Genomic DNA, 18,830 nt, shown 5'->3' on the forward strand with positions numbered 1-18,830 from the left:
CCGGATGCTTCCGTCACATATTTAGTCATTTAGAAGATAGATTGGCTAGCTGGTGAAGAATTCGGTCAGGAAATAAAGAGCTCATTTTTAGAATTGATGATTAGCTGTGCTCTGAATTATTATTAGTGCTGATATTATCTAATCACTATTCAAATCATCGTCGTCGTCGTCTTCATCATTAGAATTATTATATTACAGACATTAATTTTTTGCCTTCTCAATCTCGAACCCTTTTCTTTTTACCCCGTTTTTCACGGTACTCAGCACACACGCAACGGAGAGGGATAAAGCGGAAGAGCAAAAGGCTGGGCAATAGAAAAGACTGCTCTTTGCTTCCATCTTCATCCTGTCTGCGTGGCAAATGTAACCCAATTCGCTCTTTCTTTTTCAGTGTCCTCTATTTACCTGTAATTAGATCTGTTACAGCGATAGATGTGTGTACGTGTTTCTAAGTGGGGATGCTAATAAGTTGACGGTAGAAATATTTGTTATGGCATTGACTCATAGTTTCAGATCTACCATTTTTTTCTTTGGCGGGGCAATTTGCTAAACCGTTTATGAATCAGAGAAGATAAAACAAAAAATATATAGCTTCTTGGTTTTGTTTCGTCCTTGATAGGCACGATTTGTTGGACCCTGAGTTTTCAGGTTTTTCATTCGTGGTTTCCATGCTTCCTGCATTTCGACATTCCTTTATGTTGGAACTGAACCGTGTTTTTTTTAATATCTAAACTTCTTCATTCAGAATAGTACCAATTAATATCTTTTTTGAGTCAGTATAACATGAAATCGTTTCACGGATCTTAATTTATGAGACGAGTCAACCCTACCGATATTCACAATAAAAAATAATACGCATAAAAAATAATATTTTTTCATAGATAACCCAAATAAGAGATATGTCTCACAAATATGACACGTGAAACCGTCTCACACAAATTTTTTGTCATCTTTTTATCTACATCAGTTTGGTAGGTATTTATTTACAAAACATCATTTTTGTATTTTTTATTGTCATTTGTTTTTTTTATCTGTAGTTGAACGAATTATACAAACATAACGTGTGTATGCGAATATGATAAGTACAAATTTTAATATTCTTTGAATAATTAATAATTTCGATTTTCTGGGAATTCTATAACATAATTTCTTAATAATATGATTCGACACTAATTTATTTAAATATAAAAATGCAAAAGAAGGGCGATGATTCGGAAAATGAAACAAACCATAATGTAGCAATTAGCATACCTTTTTTATTTATTATTTCTATGGCATTTCACTTTCTCATTTTCAAAGTTTTGAAGGCGTTACCGTCACATCCTTCAATCCCAATAACCCGCAAACCTCCGGGTACAGAGCAAGCCGAATACCCGCATACGCTTTCCCGCTCCACTTCTTCTTCGTCAACTCCTCCCCCGTGCGCATTGCAGCCGCCACCACCTCCTCCGCGCTACCGTGCGCCGAGTCAACAATCCCCATATCCACCGCATCCTCTGCCCTCACCTTAGCAGCCTGAAGCACCAATCTCCGCCGAGCCGAACTGGATCCGACTTTCCCCCTGATAAGAGCAATGAAATAATCCGGCAAAGTCATGCCTATATCCAGCTCGCTCATGTATAACACACTCCTCGACGACGTCATCGTGACGTAGTCGTGGCTCATGGCTAACATCAACCCAGCCGCGGCGGCATGGCCAGTGACGGCGGCGATGGTCGGCATAGGAAGAGCCATCAGGTCGGCGACGACTCCTTTGAACAGATCCACCATACGGAGCAGCTCGTCTATGGCGGCCTGGTTTGAGCCGGATTTAACTCCAACGACTTGGGCATGTCTCAGATCGAAGCCGTTGGAGAAGAATTTGCCTTCGGATAAGGTGATCAGAACCGATCCGTCAACAGCTTGGGACTTCACTTCCGCTAGAGCCGACCGGATCGAGGAAATCAGCGAAGGGTTTAGTCTGTGCTCCTGATCTGTTTTGTTGACGCCGGTTAACGTCAGAATGAAAAACTGGCCGCGTCTCTCTATCGTGCACATGTTGTGGATGGCAAGAACAAGATAAGGGGGCGTTACTTCGGATATCTCAAGAAAGAATCAGCGATAAGATCAATCTATGGATTTTGTATATGGTAATCTCGATGTAATAATTTCAAAATTCAATTATTTTTTTTTATTAATTGACCGGGATAGCTATTATTTATACAAAATAAAAATAAAATTCAAAAATCAAATGAACTGTTTAAAATATATATATATATATATATATATATATATATATATATTGTATTGGAAAATACTGTTTATCTAATTAAATTAATATATAATTGAAAATTGTGCTCATCGATGCCAATGACCACACGTTCAATTTCAGTTCAACAATTGGCAATAGTCGGAGTTACGTTAGGGCGTCGGACTTCATTTCTTTTCATTAATAATACTTTAGCACTGAAAAATAATATTTTTATAATAAAAATTAATATTTTTACTCAAATCATATCATAAATAATAAAAAATGATATTTTTGTAATAGAAAAAACATTTTAGATAAAAAAATTAGTTTTATAAATCGAGGCGAAAATTCATTTCATAAAATTTATTAAAAAAACATAACTATGCGTTTTTGTGCAAGTCTATTACCCTCCTTTAATTTTTACTATTTTTATTTTTATATTTTATTATTAAGATTAAGATTGTGAGACATAAAATAAGTAACTTTTGACTTATTATATCGAGGCAAAAAGAAAATAACCGGTGTGGCAAAAAGAAAAGAAGAGCCAATTAAATGAGTGGAAGGATAGAGAGAATAATGATAAATGTTCACAAAAATTTGTGTGAAACGATATCACGAGTTATATTTTATGAGACAAATCTTTTATTTGGGTCATTCATGAATAAATATTACTTTTTATGCTAAGAGTATTACTTTTTATTGTGAATATCGGTAGGATTGACCTGTCTCACAGATAAAATTCGTGAGACCATCTCACAAGATACCTACTCTAAATGTTGTGATTGTTTTAGTTTTTCTGAATAAAATTCATAATATTTTAAAAATAGATTTTTAGAAATATTTTATAGAGCTTTAAACAAAATCATAAATTGAGGTAAACAAAAGGTCAACTGACTGGAAAGGGCAATTGGATTAAGACAAAAATTTGTGTGAGAGGGTCTTACGGGTCGTATTTTGTGATACTGATCTTTTATTTTGGTCATCAATGAAAATGTTATTTTTTATTTTAAGAGTATTAATTTTTATTTTGAATATCGTTAGAGTTGACCCGTCTTACAGATAAACGTGAGATCATTTCACAATAGATATGTTGTTATATCAATGAATCCTTACAAAGCCACGGATTTTATCATCTTAATTTTAATATAGATTAATTTATTCATTACGTTGAGATTTCTTCATCCCCGAGTCAACATTTTGACTTTGTTGGTCCAAAAATTGCCACGTAAGAACACCACGGCCATAGATCTCAAATGCAATAGAAATTTTAACACAAAAATTTGATTATTTAGAAAGACAATATTACAGATTTTCTTTGACTGAAAGTTAATTACAGATTTCGTCCAAGCGTGTAATCCACGTGCCAATTATTTATAACCTCCAATCCCCCCATTCCATCTCCCCGCCAGCTCAAACCCATTTCTCTCAATTATTCAAACAATTTCTCACCAATTTTCTTCACGATTGGATTTGCATGGCTGATCTCAGGGAAGGTAATATGTCGGCGCGTCGCCAATCGATCCGTTTACAGATGTGTGCACCCGCTTCTATACAGATCGCTCCGGCGACGGAATGGAATGTGGCCATACCGCTCTTGTCGCCGTTGATTCTGTCGAATCATCTGACGGATGAGATCAAGTCCTTCTCTGACCGTAAAAACCAATCGTCGGCGCCTGCGACGGTGTCTGAGAAGCCGGCTGTGGTTATAAAGAAATGGCAGCACCCGGCGCAGCCGTCCGGTTATGAGCCGGTTCCATTATTGCCGGGAATTTAGATAGATGACAATATCGTTTTACTAGCTTATTTTTTGGTCGATAATGTGAATCCATAGATTTTCATGAGATGTAAATGGTGGATTTTTAGTTTTACAAACAGAATTGTTTTGTATTTAGCCTGGTTTTGATTTAAGACGGTGTCGATATGAAAACATAAAACCAAATAAAATTCGATTTCCATCCTTGTTTTTTACATAGGAATTTAATTCATTTCTAGAATATATTTGAATGCGTTGGAACGAATTAATGTTCTGATTTAACATAAGAGTGTAACTGAGCTTATTCATGAGAATTTTCAAATTTTTTGAGTTTTAAATCGAATTTGAATTTGATTATAACTAATTCGAGCTTTAAATTTTGTAATGTATCTCACTCTAGCATGTGGATCATACGAGTTGATTTTCATTGCTTAAACTTGGAAGATAAGCCCGACAGAAGTTGAGGTGTGGGCAATTAGTGATAAAGTGAGTGATAGTCGTCTTTCGGACAAGGAGATGCTTACACTACACCTGTTTGGATAATTTAATAAAACTTTAAAATGGTGGGGGCTGCACATTGAATAGCAACGTGGCAAAAGTCGGTGGTTTATTATCACTTTTTTCAAAGGAAAGGTTGAGTGTTTTAATGGAAGATGGTTATGTACAGTCAAACTTTGTGACGTTTGAAAAATATTATATTATATTATTAAATTTAAGATTTTTAAAGTAATTATTTGATCAAATTAAAAATAATAATTATTTGTGCATATTTTTACTAGTATTAATAATGAATGTATTAACGAATTAAAAAATACATGGTTGAATTTTGATCATTGATAGTGCGTGAAGTATTATCATCAATGGAATAAACACACTATTATTACTTGTAACAAATTATCAATTTCAAATGATTTATTATATATTAGATTCGATTTTAATTTATTGAGTGGCAATGTCATTATAAGATATGAATCATATTTTAATTATCTATTATTAGGGATGCAAACAAAGTAAGCGACTCGCGAGCTATTTAGAGCTAGCTTACAATCCATATAAACAAAGATGTTCGTGAACAGTGAACGAGTTGATCTCGAGATCGCAAGCCACATACACGAGCCGAGCTCGAGATCGCAAACAGCCGAATATTTGAAACACGATAAAATTGTCTCCCTCATAAACAAGCTCGCTAGATAAGATTAACAAATGAACTCGAATAAATTTTTTACTAATCCCAAGTCTAAATAACTTGTTGGCAACTCAGTTAATTTACAACCGTATGTTTGTCATCAATGCTGTTATTCTCTTGTACGTCGCTTTCAGCGATTTCTTTTGGCGATGGTTCTTCTTTGTGTAGCGGATCTCGAGGGACTCGTTTGCTCCCATTTCTATAAAATGGTTCTCCTTTTTCCCTTTCATTGGTTTTAAATTGATATAATGTAATTAAATGACATGGGAAAAAAATTCATGGCGAACTCAAAAATCCCCAACTTTAATGTCGTCTCATTCTGTGTTTTATGTCATATTTGTTAAATAAAATTATTGTGATTTGTATATATAGAGTTGGACAATCCTATCTCTGAGCTAGTTTTTTATGTTGATTTATGTTCAAATCCAATCTAAAAATGTTATCAGTGCTTAGATTTCACCGTTATGTGTTGGATTGCCCATAGTTGGACTACTAGTTGTCTTATAAACTTCACGCTTCGTATGTTCATTTTTGTGCATAAGGAAGATGTGTTAGTCGTCGGTTGGATAAAATTCACGAGAGTTGTAAAATGAACTTTGACAATCCTCCCCCTAAACTAGTTTTTGTAAACCAACAATTTTCAGTGAAATTGGACATTTAGGTAGAATGAGATGAAAATAACAAAAAATAAAAAGTTATGATTATTGATTTATTGTCAAGTTTTAAAACATAATGGGTCGAAACAGAAATCGGTCTCTGAATAATATGTAAAGAAATATCTCTCCATAAGTTAAGTTCATGCGGGCAATCTGCGTGACTAATATCTTAAAATTTGAAATTGTGAAAATACATGGCACTTTTGAACAACTAATATCGAAATTCATTCTAAAAACATGTAATAAGGAACTAAATATTATTATTTGAATAATATTGAATGACATAGGCATATAATCGGGCTTACTCTTTCCCGAATCATTGATTTGGGTCACTGTGGGCTTCTTTTAAGCTGACTTAGGAATAAGCTGATTAAAAGTCCGATCACACAAGGTATTCCTTGCGTTCTCCATACTCTGCAAATTATTCATCGACTTTAAGGCATAGTTTGGTACACATGATAAGATAAACATGTGATATATAATATAAGGATAAGTTAAGGATAAATAAGATGTAGGATATTATATTTAATGTTTGGTATGATTTTAATAAGAGTGATTAAATTTATATATTAGATTGTAATGACAAAATTAACCTTATCATAATAAATTTTATAATTTCAAATTTATTGCTTGAGTTCATATTTCTTATTTGTTCATGCGCCGACAGTGTTTGCATGATTTATTTTTATTTTACCTAACTTTATATATTATATAATATGATAATTGAGCCCTTAATTTTGTGAGCCAAATCAAATATAAATTTTTAAAGTTAATCGAGCGATACTAATAATTTTATTGAGATTCATACAAATCATTTATATAATTATCTCGAGTTCATTTATATATTTATCATATTATATAATATATAAAAATAAATAAAAATATTTATTTAATTTTAATTTCTACTTAAAAGTAAAATAAGAGAACAATAGGGTTTAGGATTTTTATATATTGAGGGCAATTAAGTCATTTGTGGTGTTTTTATCATTAGATTAAAATTATAACATCTCATTTAAGGGATACTTTATCCCTATATAAATTATTTATCACGGGCTCATGATAATATCATGAGTTTTTAAAAAAATGTACCAAACATGGGATAAGAGATGATTATTTATCAATCCATCTCTTATCCCATGTACCAAACTATGCCTAAGATCATAATCTTAGTTTTGACCATATAATCCGATCTGATTGAAGATCTATCTAACAAAATTGCTCTGTAAAAATGTATTACAAGAGTTTTTACGTAGTAATTCGATATTTAATTCATGTTAGGTTGACTGCAATTATTTTTCCCAAAAATATAAAAAAGTAAAATAAAAGTATATCTGATTTATCATAATCTTATAATATTTAAAGTCTATGGAACTGTTGAAACGCAGTTTAGGTAACAAGTCGTTAGTGTTTTTTGTCATTTGTTAATTGTCTTCGGACATACAAATCTCCCTACAATTTATTTGCCATGTCCACAACCACTTCCCTTTCACCTAAACCAAAAATACCAACTCCAACTATATATTACTCCCGATTTTGACAACTCCACTCATACTCTAACCAAGTGTGCGATTAACTGTAAAAAAATGTTATATACTTTTCTCAATTAGAATAAATACTACTTTAAAAAATACAGTAAATACGAGTGAAAGTTTAATCAAATGATACTAAATAATTAATACAAATTTGTTTTCAGAAGAATTGTTTACTTGTGTTCGATTTAAAAGAGAAATTTCTTTCTGAAATGGTTTTCATGTACAAAACGTTTAGTGACTTAAGAATGCATGATGCTTTTAGTCAAGACAGTGGTCTATCATAACTATTATTAAAATCGTGTAGAATGAATTTCTATTTGCTTGAATTTTGTTTATCAAAACAAACTATGTAATTTGAAATCGTGGAACAGAACACAATTGTTTCCAATAAAATTTATTAATGGAAATGGACCTGAAAAGTTCATCCTGACTCTGTGAATATATCGGTGCTACACTTTTTACGTGCATTGACTTTCTAAATTTGTCGAAAACGTATTACGACTACTTTTAATTGGCAAAAGTCGCATTTGTCAGCCCTACAAATGGAATTTGGATATATTTTTCCATTCAAAATACTTTGGAGGATTATGTGCCAATATTATTTTTTTAAACACATAATGTATAACTACACTAAAAACATACGAATAAATTTATTCTAGTTCTAGCATGGAAATATATGTTGTTATTTTATCACCATGTCGGATGTGAAGGAAGATTTCATAGAATTTGGTGTGTTTGTAATTATTGTCATTTTTTTTAAAACAGTTTCCCATAATATTAGTACGTAAATGAGTAGATTTTATTATTTTTTCGATAACATGAAAAGAGTAGGTCTCCTGAGTTTTGTGGGGCGGTCTTACGAATCTTTATTTGCGGACGGGTCAACCCTACCGATATTTACAATAAAAAGTAATATTTTTCATGAAAAACTCAAATAAAAGATCTGTCTCACAAAATACGACATCGTCACACACAAGTTTTGCCCCTGAATGAGCATATTTATGACATTTTTTGTGGCAAAAATTGTAACTTTCAACCAAACCCATTATTATAGTTTACAAATTTAGTTTGTTCTATCCACCAAACACACTGGCTAATTAATGCTACGCTTTTTTGGGATGTTTAGACTCCTTTCACCGTAATCTGAAAATTCCAAAGTGATAAATTCGAAAACTAAAAGAAAAAAAAAGTTCAAATTTTAAGTGTGTTCTCTCAAAAAAAATAAAAATAAATAAAAGTTGGTTGTATTGGTCAAAATTAATACAACACGGGATAGAGAAAAAAATATCAACCAAAATTAAAATGATTTATTGATTAATTTTTTTCCTTCTTATCGATCTTGGGATGAAGGAACCATTAATGTCACGTTTTTACTTCTCCGTCGTCCATTTCCAAATCAGTCTTTAACTCCTCGGAGACATTTTTTTAGCAATATCAGAAAAAATACAAGAACAATAAAACGATAATTTAATTCAATAATAACTCAAAATGAAAATCTGTGAGAACAACGTAATTGGAAAATTAAACAAAAATAATTACAAGTAAAACTATATAATTTTTGTTTTGTGAGATTTTCTATGTTAAATAATTTCGATATGTTTTCCACCAACGTGTCAACTTTTGCGTTCATTGCTAATGTGATTCTCACCTAATAAATATATTATTTTGATATATTTAATCACGTTTAATATGTGAGTGTCTTTTAATTCAAAATTTTACTCGCAATACCATATAATTTTATGTTATAACACAACTAATAATTGGTTTTTTCTAAAAATAAACCAATTGTGTATTGAGTGGGTCTCATGTGAGACCGTCTCACGGATTATAATCTATGAGACGGGTCAATCCGACCCATATTGACAATAAAAAGTAATACTCTTAGCATAAAAGGTAATACTTTTTCATGGGTGATCCAAATAAGAGACTCGTCTCACAAATACGACTCGTGAGACCGTCTCACACAAGTTTTTACCTTGTGTATTTCAAAATATTTATTTTCTCAAGCCAAGTTTGAAAAAAAACTGGAACATGATCAAGCATAAACTATGATAAAAAATGGCAAAAACTTGTATGAGACTTTCTCACGGATCGTATCTTGAGAGAGATTTTTTATTTGGGTCATTCAAGAAAAATATTTTTTTTTATTGTAAATATCGATAGTATTGACTCGTTTCAAGATAAAGATTTGTGTGATCGTCTGGCTGTCCTTTAAAAAAATATGATTAAACAATTTAAAAGATAATTAACCCCAACAAACAAAGTCAAACACATAGTAGTTGAGAAAGGACGCCTTTCGTTTTGAAATATCATTCACTCCAAATCTCCTCGAAAACACACACGACACAGAACTTGGCCCCTTTCTTTACCAAGCAAATCCATTCTATTTCATTTCCCTCCATCCTTCTTCTTCAGTTCCTTCACTCTCTCTTCACTAACCAATTGCAAAGCTCCACAAAAACTGCATTCCTTTAACCACGACTCCTGAAGCTGCAATCTAATTTCAGTTTCACAGAGTTGGAGCGCTGTTTCTTTCTTTTGTTTTTTGTGTTATGTTTTAGAGTAACTCGGAGCGCTGTTTCCGCTTCTGGGCCTTATTGTCTTCGGTTTTCTTGACGCAATCTCATAACCCTTTTGGTTTCTGTTGAGTTTTTGCCGTCTCATTGGCAATTTGATGGTTATACTAGATAAAGAAACCATCTTTGGCCCTAACTGTTCGATTTTTTATTTAATAGGAGTTTGACAGGTTGCTTTTCGGGAGATTGCCTGTGTGCAATGCTAAATGCCACTGGAAAACTAGCTGCCAGATCTGAAATGGAACGTGATAATTTTGGATCTATTTCTCGAAAGGAGGTGGAAATGGTATCAGAACCTTGGATATTAAAAATTGGTAATCAGGTGAGTAGTAATTTGAAGCATGCTTTATATATTGAAAATTTAGCTAAATCATCGAACAAAAAACAAGGGCCGCCACAGAGACAAATTATAGGAATACTTTCTTTTGAAGTTGCTAATGTCATGTCTAAGATTATACATTTGCACAAATCTTTGACTGAAAATGAGATTTCTAAGCTCAAGAATGAGATCTTAAAGTCTGAGGGCATTAAAACACTTGTGTCTAGTGACGAAAAGATGCTTCTTGAACTGGCGCTTCTGGAGAAACATGATGATTTGAATAGAGTTGCTAGCGTCGTGTCCAGGTTAGGGATGAAATGCACAATCCCAGCATTGCAGGGATTTGAGCATGTGTATGGGGATATTAGTTCTGGGGTGATTGACATCAAGGAGTTGGGGTTTTTGGTTAAAGATATGGAGAGTATGGTGAGGAAAATGGAGCGGTATGTGAATTCTACTGTGAGTTTGTATAGTGAAATGGAGGTTATGAATGAGCTGGAGGTCGCCACAAAGAAGTTTGAGCAGAACCAGCATGAGGAGAGTAGGAAAGCTTTTGAACAGAAGTTGACATGGCAGAAACAAGACGTGAAGCATTTGAAGGATGTTTCGCTGTGGAATCGGACATATGACAAGGTTGTGGAGCTGTTAGCAAGGACCGTTTGTACAGTTTGTGCACGGATTCATATCGTCTTTGGCGACGGCCTTCCGAAGAGTGATGCTTCTAATCTGTTGGTTTTCAGATCACAAGTTGGTTTAAGCAGGACTTTGGGGCCTGTCACAAAAGATTCTGGGCGGAGATCCAGTCACTTGGATGTACTTAGGGAAGTTCAAGGAGATGCTAGTTTGATAAAGTCCACTTCAACCAAGTGTAATTGTTATAATCTTGCAAGGTCTAATGTAGAAGAGAGGTTGAAGCGGAGGCCTGCAAGCTTTAGACCAAATTTGGGATCGCAGAAAGGTGAACGAGGTTTATTCAGTCATGAAGGTTTCAACCTTCCATGTGGTATGAGTCCAGGGAGGATGTTCATGGAATGCATAAGTTTGAGCAGTTCCGCATCTAAAGTGGATGATGATGATGCCATTTATGACGATAAAAGTAGCCAAATTTCAGGTTGTTTTAGTGCAAGTGGTGTGGCAAGCGAGCATCCCAATTGTTCAGGATGCTTTGTTCACCACATCAATGGCGGTCCTTCCAGCAGAGACCGGAGGAAGTTCAAAGGCAATTCGGTCAATAGTAAGAGGTTTGGGCTGAGGAGTAAGTTACTGGTGTATGCCCCTCCTAGCACTGTTGGAGGATCTGCTTTAGCTTTGCATTATGCCAATGTTATAATTGTCATAGAGAAGCTGCTTCGCTACCCACATTTGGTTGGTGAAGAAGCTAGAGATGATTTATATAAGATGCTCCCAACGAGCCTAAGAAAAAACTTGAAGACTAAATTGAAGTCTTATGTTAAACATTTGGCTATTTACGATGCACCTCTGGCACATGATTGGAGGGACAGGCTTGATGCAATGCTTAAATGGCTTGCCCCGCTGGCACATAGCATGATCAGGTGGCAGAGTGAGCGCAATTTCGAACAACATCAAATTGTCACTAGGACTAATGTTCTTTTGCTACAGACATTGTATTTTGCTGATCGTGAGAAGACAGAAGCAGCTATCTGCGAGTTACTTTTTGGTTTAAATTATATGTGTCGGTATGAGCAGCAACAAAATGCGTTGCTGGATTGTGCTAGTAGTTTTGATTTTGAAGACTGCATGGAGTGGCAATCAAGGGTTGGCGCATCGTTTCATTCTTGATTTTATAACATGGGCGTTGAGGACATGATGGTGGTTAAGATTCTAAACATTCGGATTTTTTGTGCTACACTAGGTGATACACATCGAGTGGGGCAGCAATACTACAGAAGATTCAATGTGTATCACCGGATGTAACATAGTAAAACCCGTAACTTTCTACCTCTGATAACAACCTAGATGGTATTTCTTCTGTATGTGAATATTAGAGCTTTGGAATTTGAAGATTCTATGACATTTGATTTATGTATTTGATTGGACACCTTTGGCTTCGAAATTATGGTAATTGAATTTGTTATATTTTATACTGTGTGCCATTCCATAGCATGACTTTATGCAGCAAGTTCTCTTACAGGCACGGTGTTATCAGGTAGTTTCTGCTACTTAGTTTTCTAATAATAGCGACATGTAATTTCAACCCAGAGACTGCAAATAAGGAAGCAGACAACAAGAGGTTTTCTGATTCACTAGTGCAATTTGCCCACACTCAGTAATACCACACAACACATGAAAGAAGATATAATAAATACTGCATTTTTTCATTGGAATTGTTACATCAGGCTGACGATCGACATTCTCGTTTAAAATCTCCAAATATAGAAACACAAATCACTTCCCAACTTTTGGTATCAATCCCTCCAAGATTGGTCGACTGAGAACAAGAATATATGAAGAAAGCAAACCCTGTCCAAGCATCTCCCCAACATTCCCTTTATTAATCAAACCTTTCATGCCCCCAACAAAACATCCCAAATTCAGCAATACCAGCATTGTCAATGGTATCATGAACATCTTGGCACCCTGAAACTCGAACTCCCCTTTCTCGTATTTCTCCAGCTTTTCTTTCTCCACATATTTGTTGGTGAGCCTGAAATTTGCTCTCGCCAGGCCGATGTATTTCATCAGCACGTCCAGGCATCCAAACAGGCAGGCTGTCACTGATTTTATCATCCAAATTCGCTCTTCGTTCCACATTGTCCCGATGGAGCTGCCACTGGAGAGGACTTCGTATAAATGCTGGGCAAGAGAGGATAGGAACACTGTTGCAAATGCTGCAAACCAAGGGCTCGTCACCTGGAATAAATGATGAAAATAACATGAGATGAATTAATAAGAGTGATTGTGTTATTATGGTGTTAATGTCGCACCCTCGACACATGGACAAGTTCCTCAAGAACAGAGAGGACGTGGACATAGCCTGACGAAATGAAGTCTTCTTAGAAAAAAAAGAGAGAAGAAAACAAACTCTTCATACCCAACTATACCCTGATAAAAAAAATAAAGTGGCGCACTTTGTAATAGATGATGCAAAACATGAATATTTTAAGAAATTACTCATATAATTTATAACTTTTTAACATGGGAAGGGGTTGAGAGACTGGATAGAAATAGATGGAAAGAGTAATTACCTTTGGATACAAAGGAACACCGGCAAGGAAGCATAGTTGAGGAACTGTGCCATACACCAAGCAAGCAACGGAGAAAAAGTGCGAGAGCGCAAAGTATGCATAACACATGCTTTGCAGGATCGACATTCTTGACATGCCATAAGTGAGCGGGCTAAACCTCGAGAGCCCGACTTGAACCAACCCTGAAGCCCATTTCATGAGCTGAATCAAGGCATCCTTCATGTCGATAGTTGTGCAGCCCAAGAAACAAGGCCTGTTTGGGTATAGATAAACTGATTTCCACCCTTTGCAGTGCATGAGATAACCAGTGAATGTGCTCTCCAGCAAACATTCATACGAATAGCCAATCTGAGAATATCAAAATTTAGAAATTATTAGTAGTTCGCTTTGGCGAAAAAGAGAAATTTTTGAGAAGAATGTAGAGGCAAATATTCGATCCAACTATGAGTGCCACCATTCACGAGTTTGATTTTATGTCTGAGAAAATTGGTTGAGTGCTCAATCGAGAGCATTTTTCACTGTGTTAAAACTAAACTGATAGTATTTATGCAATCCAAATTCAGAATTATGCAACCACTTACATAAGACATCCCCTTTGGACTAGACATGAACTGAGTCACACAAAATCTTCCACAATGAGGCATTTCAACAAAACCTAAATTAAGAAAGAGAACTTACATCTTTCCCCCATCCAGTATTCAGTTCATAAGTGCAAGAGGCGAGCTTTTTGGCTTCGTGTACTGTTGAATCTGATAAAATTTCCCTGTCATTCACTTTCTTTGTATTCAGCGCTTGAACGGAATCAATCAGCTTTGTAGAGAAACCAAAGGTTTTTTCTGGCTCGAGAAGAAATTCATCTGTCCCATTTACAAAAAAAAGTCATCTTTCCATCCTTGTAATTCATCAAAAAGGTTTCTCTCAAGATGATGTAATACCTTCATGATTAGGACTGCAATACAAAGCCTTCTTCCTCAAATAATATCCAGTGCCAGCGCAAACTGTCCCTCCTAGTCCATCCATGCCTTGATACTTAGTCTATAAGCCATGGATTAATTAAATCTCGATTCAGGATTGAATCATGTTAAACTTAGAAGTAACAGAAAAGGTATCTTGAGGCCAGCTAGAAAATACCAAGAAAACAAATAAATAAGGAATTATGTACCTTGTAAGCTGCCCTTGCTTGGCCATCATAAATGTCGTTTTTACTAACATTGAAGAAGATCTGAGGAAACTGTGCGTAGGAGAGGGAGGGCGATAATTTGGGATCAAGATGAAAGCACATTGCTTGCTTAGCTGAGGTAGGATCATTGCAGTACATGTCACAATCCAAGACTAAAGCGTAGGGTGCATTGCTCATTATCCCGGAAACTCGAAGCTAGAACAACATGTATGTATTATTAACGCATGGAGAATTTTGTAGAAACTATAAGAACATAGGATGGAAAGTAAATGCTACTCACAAGAGCATTGAGGGCACCAGCTTTGAAGCGATGAGGATAGGATGGTCTTTTCTCTCGAGACAAGTAAACCAGAAGTGGCATTTTACATTGACCATCTAATATTTCTTCATTTTGCTTGTTATCATATATCACCTGCAACGTTAATTAGCACACATCATATATATATATATATATATATATATATATATATTATATATATATATATATATATATATATATATATATATATATATATATATATATATATATATATATATATACCACTTCTATTGTAAATTTCCTTATATGTCCTTGTTCATTTAAGTTGGTCAATTAAATTATTAGGTTATCTTAAGGGTTTTTTTTTGTAATTCATTGTCCATCTGAAATGAATTTGGACATTAATACACATTTCTCTTTATTTCTTAAATTTTATGCCAAAAAAATTATTGTTTTACATTTCTTTGTTCATTTAAGTTAGCAAATTAAATTAATATGTCTTTTTAAAGGTTTTTTCATTGTCCATCTTCGATAGATTTGGACAATAATTCACATTCTTCTTTATTTTCTAAATTTTATGTAAAAAAATTATTTATTTACATTTCTTAGTCAATTTTTGTGATTCATTGTCCATCTTAGATATATTTGGACATTAATACACATTCTTCTTTCGTTTTTTCTAAATTTTAAACTAAATTTATGATATAATATTTTAAAAAAAATTAATCAATATAATCCTTATAATAAATATGAATTATATTGATAGTTTATTATTATTTGTTATATATTACAATTTTACATATAAAATTTTTTAACTGAGTATTACATATTTATTTTTTACTATATATATTTATTTGAGTGGTATTATGTTAAAATGTTATTTCTCTTATCAATATTAATTTATAAATGATTGATTCTGATATAAAATTAATTATCTATAATATGTATTATAAAAAAACATAGAAATTAAATAAAATTCGCAATGTGTTAAAAGTTAGAAAAAGCAAAAGTGATATTTACCTTAATAACAAGTTTAGTGATTTTATTTTAACATTATTATGATAATTTAATTAAGAGAATTTTATTTGACATTTGTCTATTTGTACTCTATTTAAGTAAATTTTAGTTTTGATTTTGGTAAAATTCACTATTCTGTTAATTTTATTTTTATTGTTTTTTTCATTTTGAATGATATTTGAATGAAAAATATTTTTGTTGCTTTATTATTTAAGAGAGCTGTATTATGTAGCGGATTGAAAAATGTCATATAAATAAGTGAATATATATGATTTATTGTCATGATGTATTTTTATGTATTATGTTTTGATATATTTAGATTCATAAATACTTATAAACATGATGTTATTCAAACGACTCTAAACATTATCCAATTCTCGTGATTATATTTTTCATTATTAGTCAACTACGTGCATCGCACGTGTACATTCTTATATATATATATATATATATATATATATATATATATATATATATATATATATATATATATATATATATATATATCAGGTATTTAGAATACAATAATGACAAATTGTATTGTGTATACCTCCAAATGAGGTGGCCGGTCGTCCCCCCCGGATTCATCAATCTCACCAGCTTTCTCCACATTTCTTTTGAAAATTTCATAATTTGACTGCATCATAAATTTAATCGGTTATTATTTCATATAGTAATTTTATTTTTTGATTTAATAAAATAATAATTTCAACGAGATATTTAGAGTGTGGGTATCTTTGATGCTGAAACACCACCTGTACTCTTTCCTCGTTTGCCTCGAATTCATCACCGCCGCCGTTGAGTTCCCTTTCGTCATCTCCGGCGGACGAAAAATACGCCTCCGGACACCGAGTTTTGATCCCATATTTCCTACAAAATGGAAGCCAACTCCTTGCAAACAAGCAAGCCTCCTTCATTGCAAACAACGTCACTGCGGCACCGCCGTCATCCGACAGATACACCGCCAGATTCTCCACCGGGTAGTCAAGCGCCATGGCCGATAAAACCGTGTTCATGACCTCCACCACCGGCTCCTTCTTAGGATCCGCTGTGCAAATAAACACGTCTATCCCGGGGAGCTTCTCATCTGAGGGGAGATTCTCCGGTGCCACGGTCCTCAGCACGGGCAACCACCGGAAAGCCTGGGATAGCATCCAGATAAAGGCGAAAATAATCTCGGAAACAGTTATTAATGCCCAGGAAAGAAAGGGGACATTTCCATGCATGAGATTCGAGATTCTGTAGTAAAGTAGAGCTGATACGGCCGAGAAATGAAAAGCCATGTGCAGGCGGCTTAGGGCTGCCCGTGGCTGCTGGACTGTTCGCGTGTTGAGAGAAAGAGTTGGCGCCATGATTGAATTCCTTGAGGTTAGGGCTTGGCTGAAGCTTGCGTGAATTGAAGCGGCTGCCATTGCAGAGTTTCTTGGTGGGACGGATTGGATCGCTGCTGGTTTAATATAGTGTTGATGGGAAGGTAGCAACAAGAACAGGAACATTCAAGTATTCTATATATGTCTTTATTTTTTCCCATAGATATTAGTGTAGTAAGATGGGCTGAAAGAATCCTATGTTTTTTGTACTAATAATGACAAAATGTAGCATATTGGATTTGGATATGGATAGTACTTGCTATAAATAAACATATGGACACCTATTTAATTGCAACGCACATTTCATTCTTGGTTTTATATATTTAATTTAATTTTCTCATTTCAGTCTTCTAGATCGTTAAATTTTTGTTTTTGTTTTTTTTTATAATTTTAGTTTTTTTTCGAAGTAATAATAATATTTTAAAGTTCTGAGATCAACATAATATTTATATTTTCACAAAAAATAAACATTATTTGATAACAAATTTTTCAATTACTTGTAAGTTCGTTCTAAGTTTATACAATTTCTTTTGTAAATGAAAGTGTTTTCACAAAATTTCTGGAATGCGGGTGTGCCAGCTGCAGGTGCACCAATTTATATAAAAACGTAAAAAATCTAGCTTTCACAAATCAAACGAAAATGAATTTCAAACTTGATTATTAGTTCTAATTTTCTAAGAAAATCGTTAAAACGAATTATTGAACTGGAAAACGATACTGGAAAAGATAAAATTTCTACCATGATCTTTGTATTTACACAATCACAAGGCATTTCAAATGAGCATAAAAACACAACGAGAATTGCTGGAAATTTGAATGATAAACTAATCAAAATATTGGAAAAATTAAATTGAAAAGCCTAGGGATGAAACTACAATGAACAACTAGAAATAAATAGAATTCATGAGCATTGAAAATAAAATTTTCCATAGTTGTTGCTAGATAATTTTTTGAATTTGAAGTGTTGAGTTGTATTGTCATCTTCCAATATGTCGATTACTTTTAGAATGTATAAATCAGGACATAAAAAAACACAATGTTAGCCGTGTTTACCGATCCCACCCATAACCATTTAATTTAAATATTTTCCTATTTGATAATTGATAACTTTTTTAATTTATTTAAAATTTTTAAAAAAACTTTTGGATGTTGTAAAGATTTTTTTTTCTTTAAAAAGGGACAGATATATATTATATACACATATCAAGCCTGGTTAAGCCAATCAGCCAATGTATATCAGCCAAGTAACTAAACTTCGGGAATTACTATAAGCAAATTGCGAGTGCATATATCGATATCCAATCGTTTCTTTGTCAAAAGAACAGAAAAAGTGAAATTGTGGCTACGTAATATATCCGAGAAGTTGGACAATTGATTTATCAAGATTCGTATAAACTTCTGGGTTTATGTTAAAAAAACCGAGTGACCAAAAAGGAACCCTTCTCAAATTGTCTCATCCACAATTCCACAACATTACCTGACATCCAAAAGATTTATAGTTGATCGACATTACTCAATACTGATTGTGTTCTCAGATAAAATACTT

General features: G+C 33.7%; 3 protein-coding genes across 3 annotated transcripts; 1 reads left to right on the plus strand and 2 right to left on the minus strand.

Moving 5' to 3' along the window:
* Positions 1–1,113: 1,113 nt before the first annotated feature.
* LOC140811914 (enoyl-CoA delta isomerase 2, peroxisomal-like) lies at positions 1,114–2,116 on the minus strand. Its single transcript, XM_073170039.1, has one exon. It carries the CDS (start codon positions 2,035–2,037, stop codon positions 1,294–1,296), a length of 744 nt encoding a protein of 247 aa, XP_073026140.1. The 5' UTR covers positions 2,038–2,116; the 3' UTR covers positions 1,114–1,293.
* Positions 2,117–9,647: 7,531 nt separating this feature from the next.
* LOC140812522 (uncharacterized) lies at positions 9,648–12,354 on the plus strand. Its single transcript, XM_073170812.1, has one exon. It carries the CDS (start codon positions 10,133–10,135, stop codon positions 12,050–12,052), a length of 1,920 nt encoding a protein of 639 aa, XP_073026913.1. The 5' UTR covers positions 9,648–10,132; the 3' UTR covers positions 12,053–12,354.
* A 205-nt stretch (positions 12,355–12,559) lies between these two features.
* Positions 12,560–17,446, minus strand: LOC140813229 (cellulose synthase-like protein G3). The gene is made up of 8 exons (XM_073171713.1): positions 16,670–17,446; positions 16,465–16,551; positions 14,919–15,050; positions 14,621–14,833; positions 14,394–14,493; positions 14,137–14,315; positions 13,459–13,806; positions 12,560–13,123 (listed from the first exon to the last, which is right to left on the minus strand). Exons 1-8 carry the CDS (start codon positions 17,408–17,410, stop codon positions 12,659–12,661), a joined length of 2,265 nt encoding a protein of 754 aa, XP_073027814.1. The 5' UTR covers positions 17,411–17,446; the 3' UTR covers positions 12,560–12,658.
* Positions 17,447–18,830: the final 1,384 nt, after the last annotated feature.

This window comes from Primulina eburnea, chromosome 14 (assembly GCF_022965805.1).
Source record: "Primulina eburnea isolate SZY01 chromosome 14, ASM2296580v1, whole genome shotgun sequence".
NCBI lineage: Eukaryota > Viridiplantae > Streptophyta > Magnoliopsida > Lamiales > Gesneriaceae > Primulina > Primulina eburnea.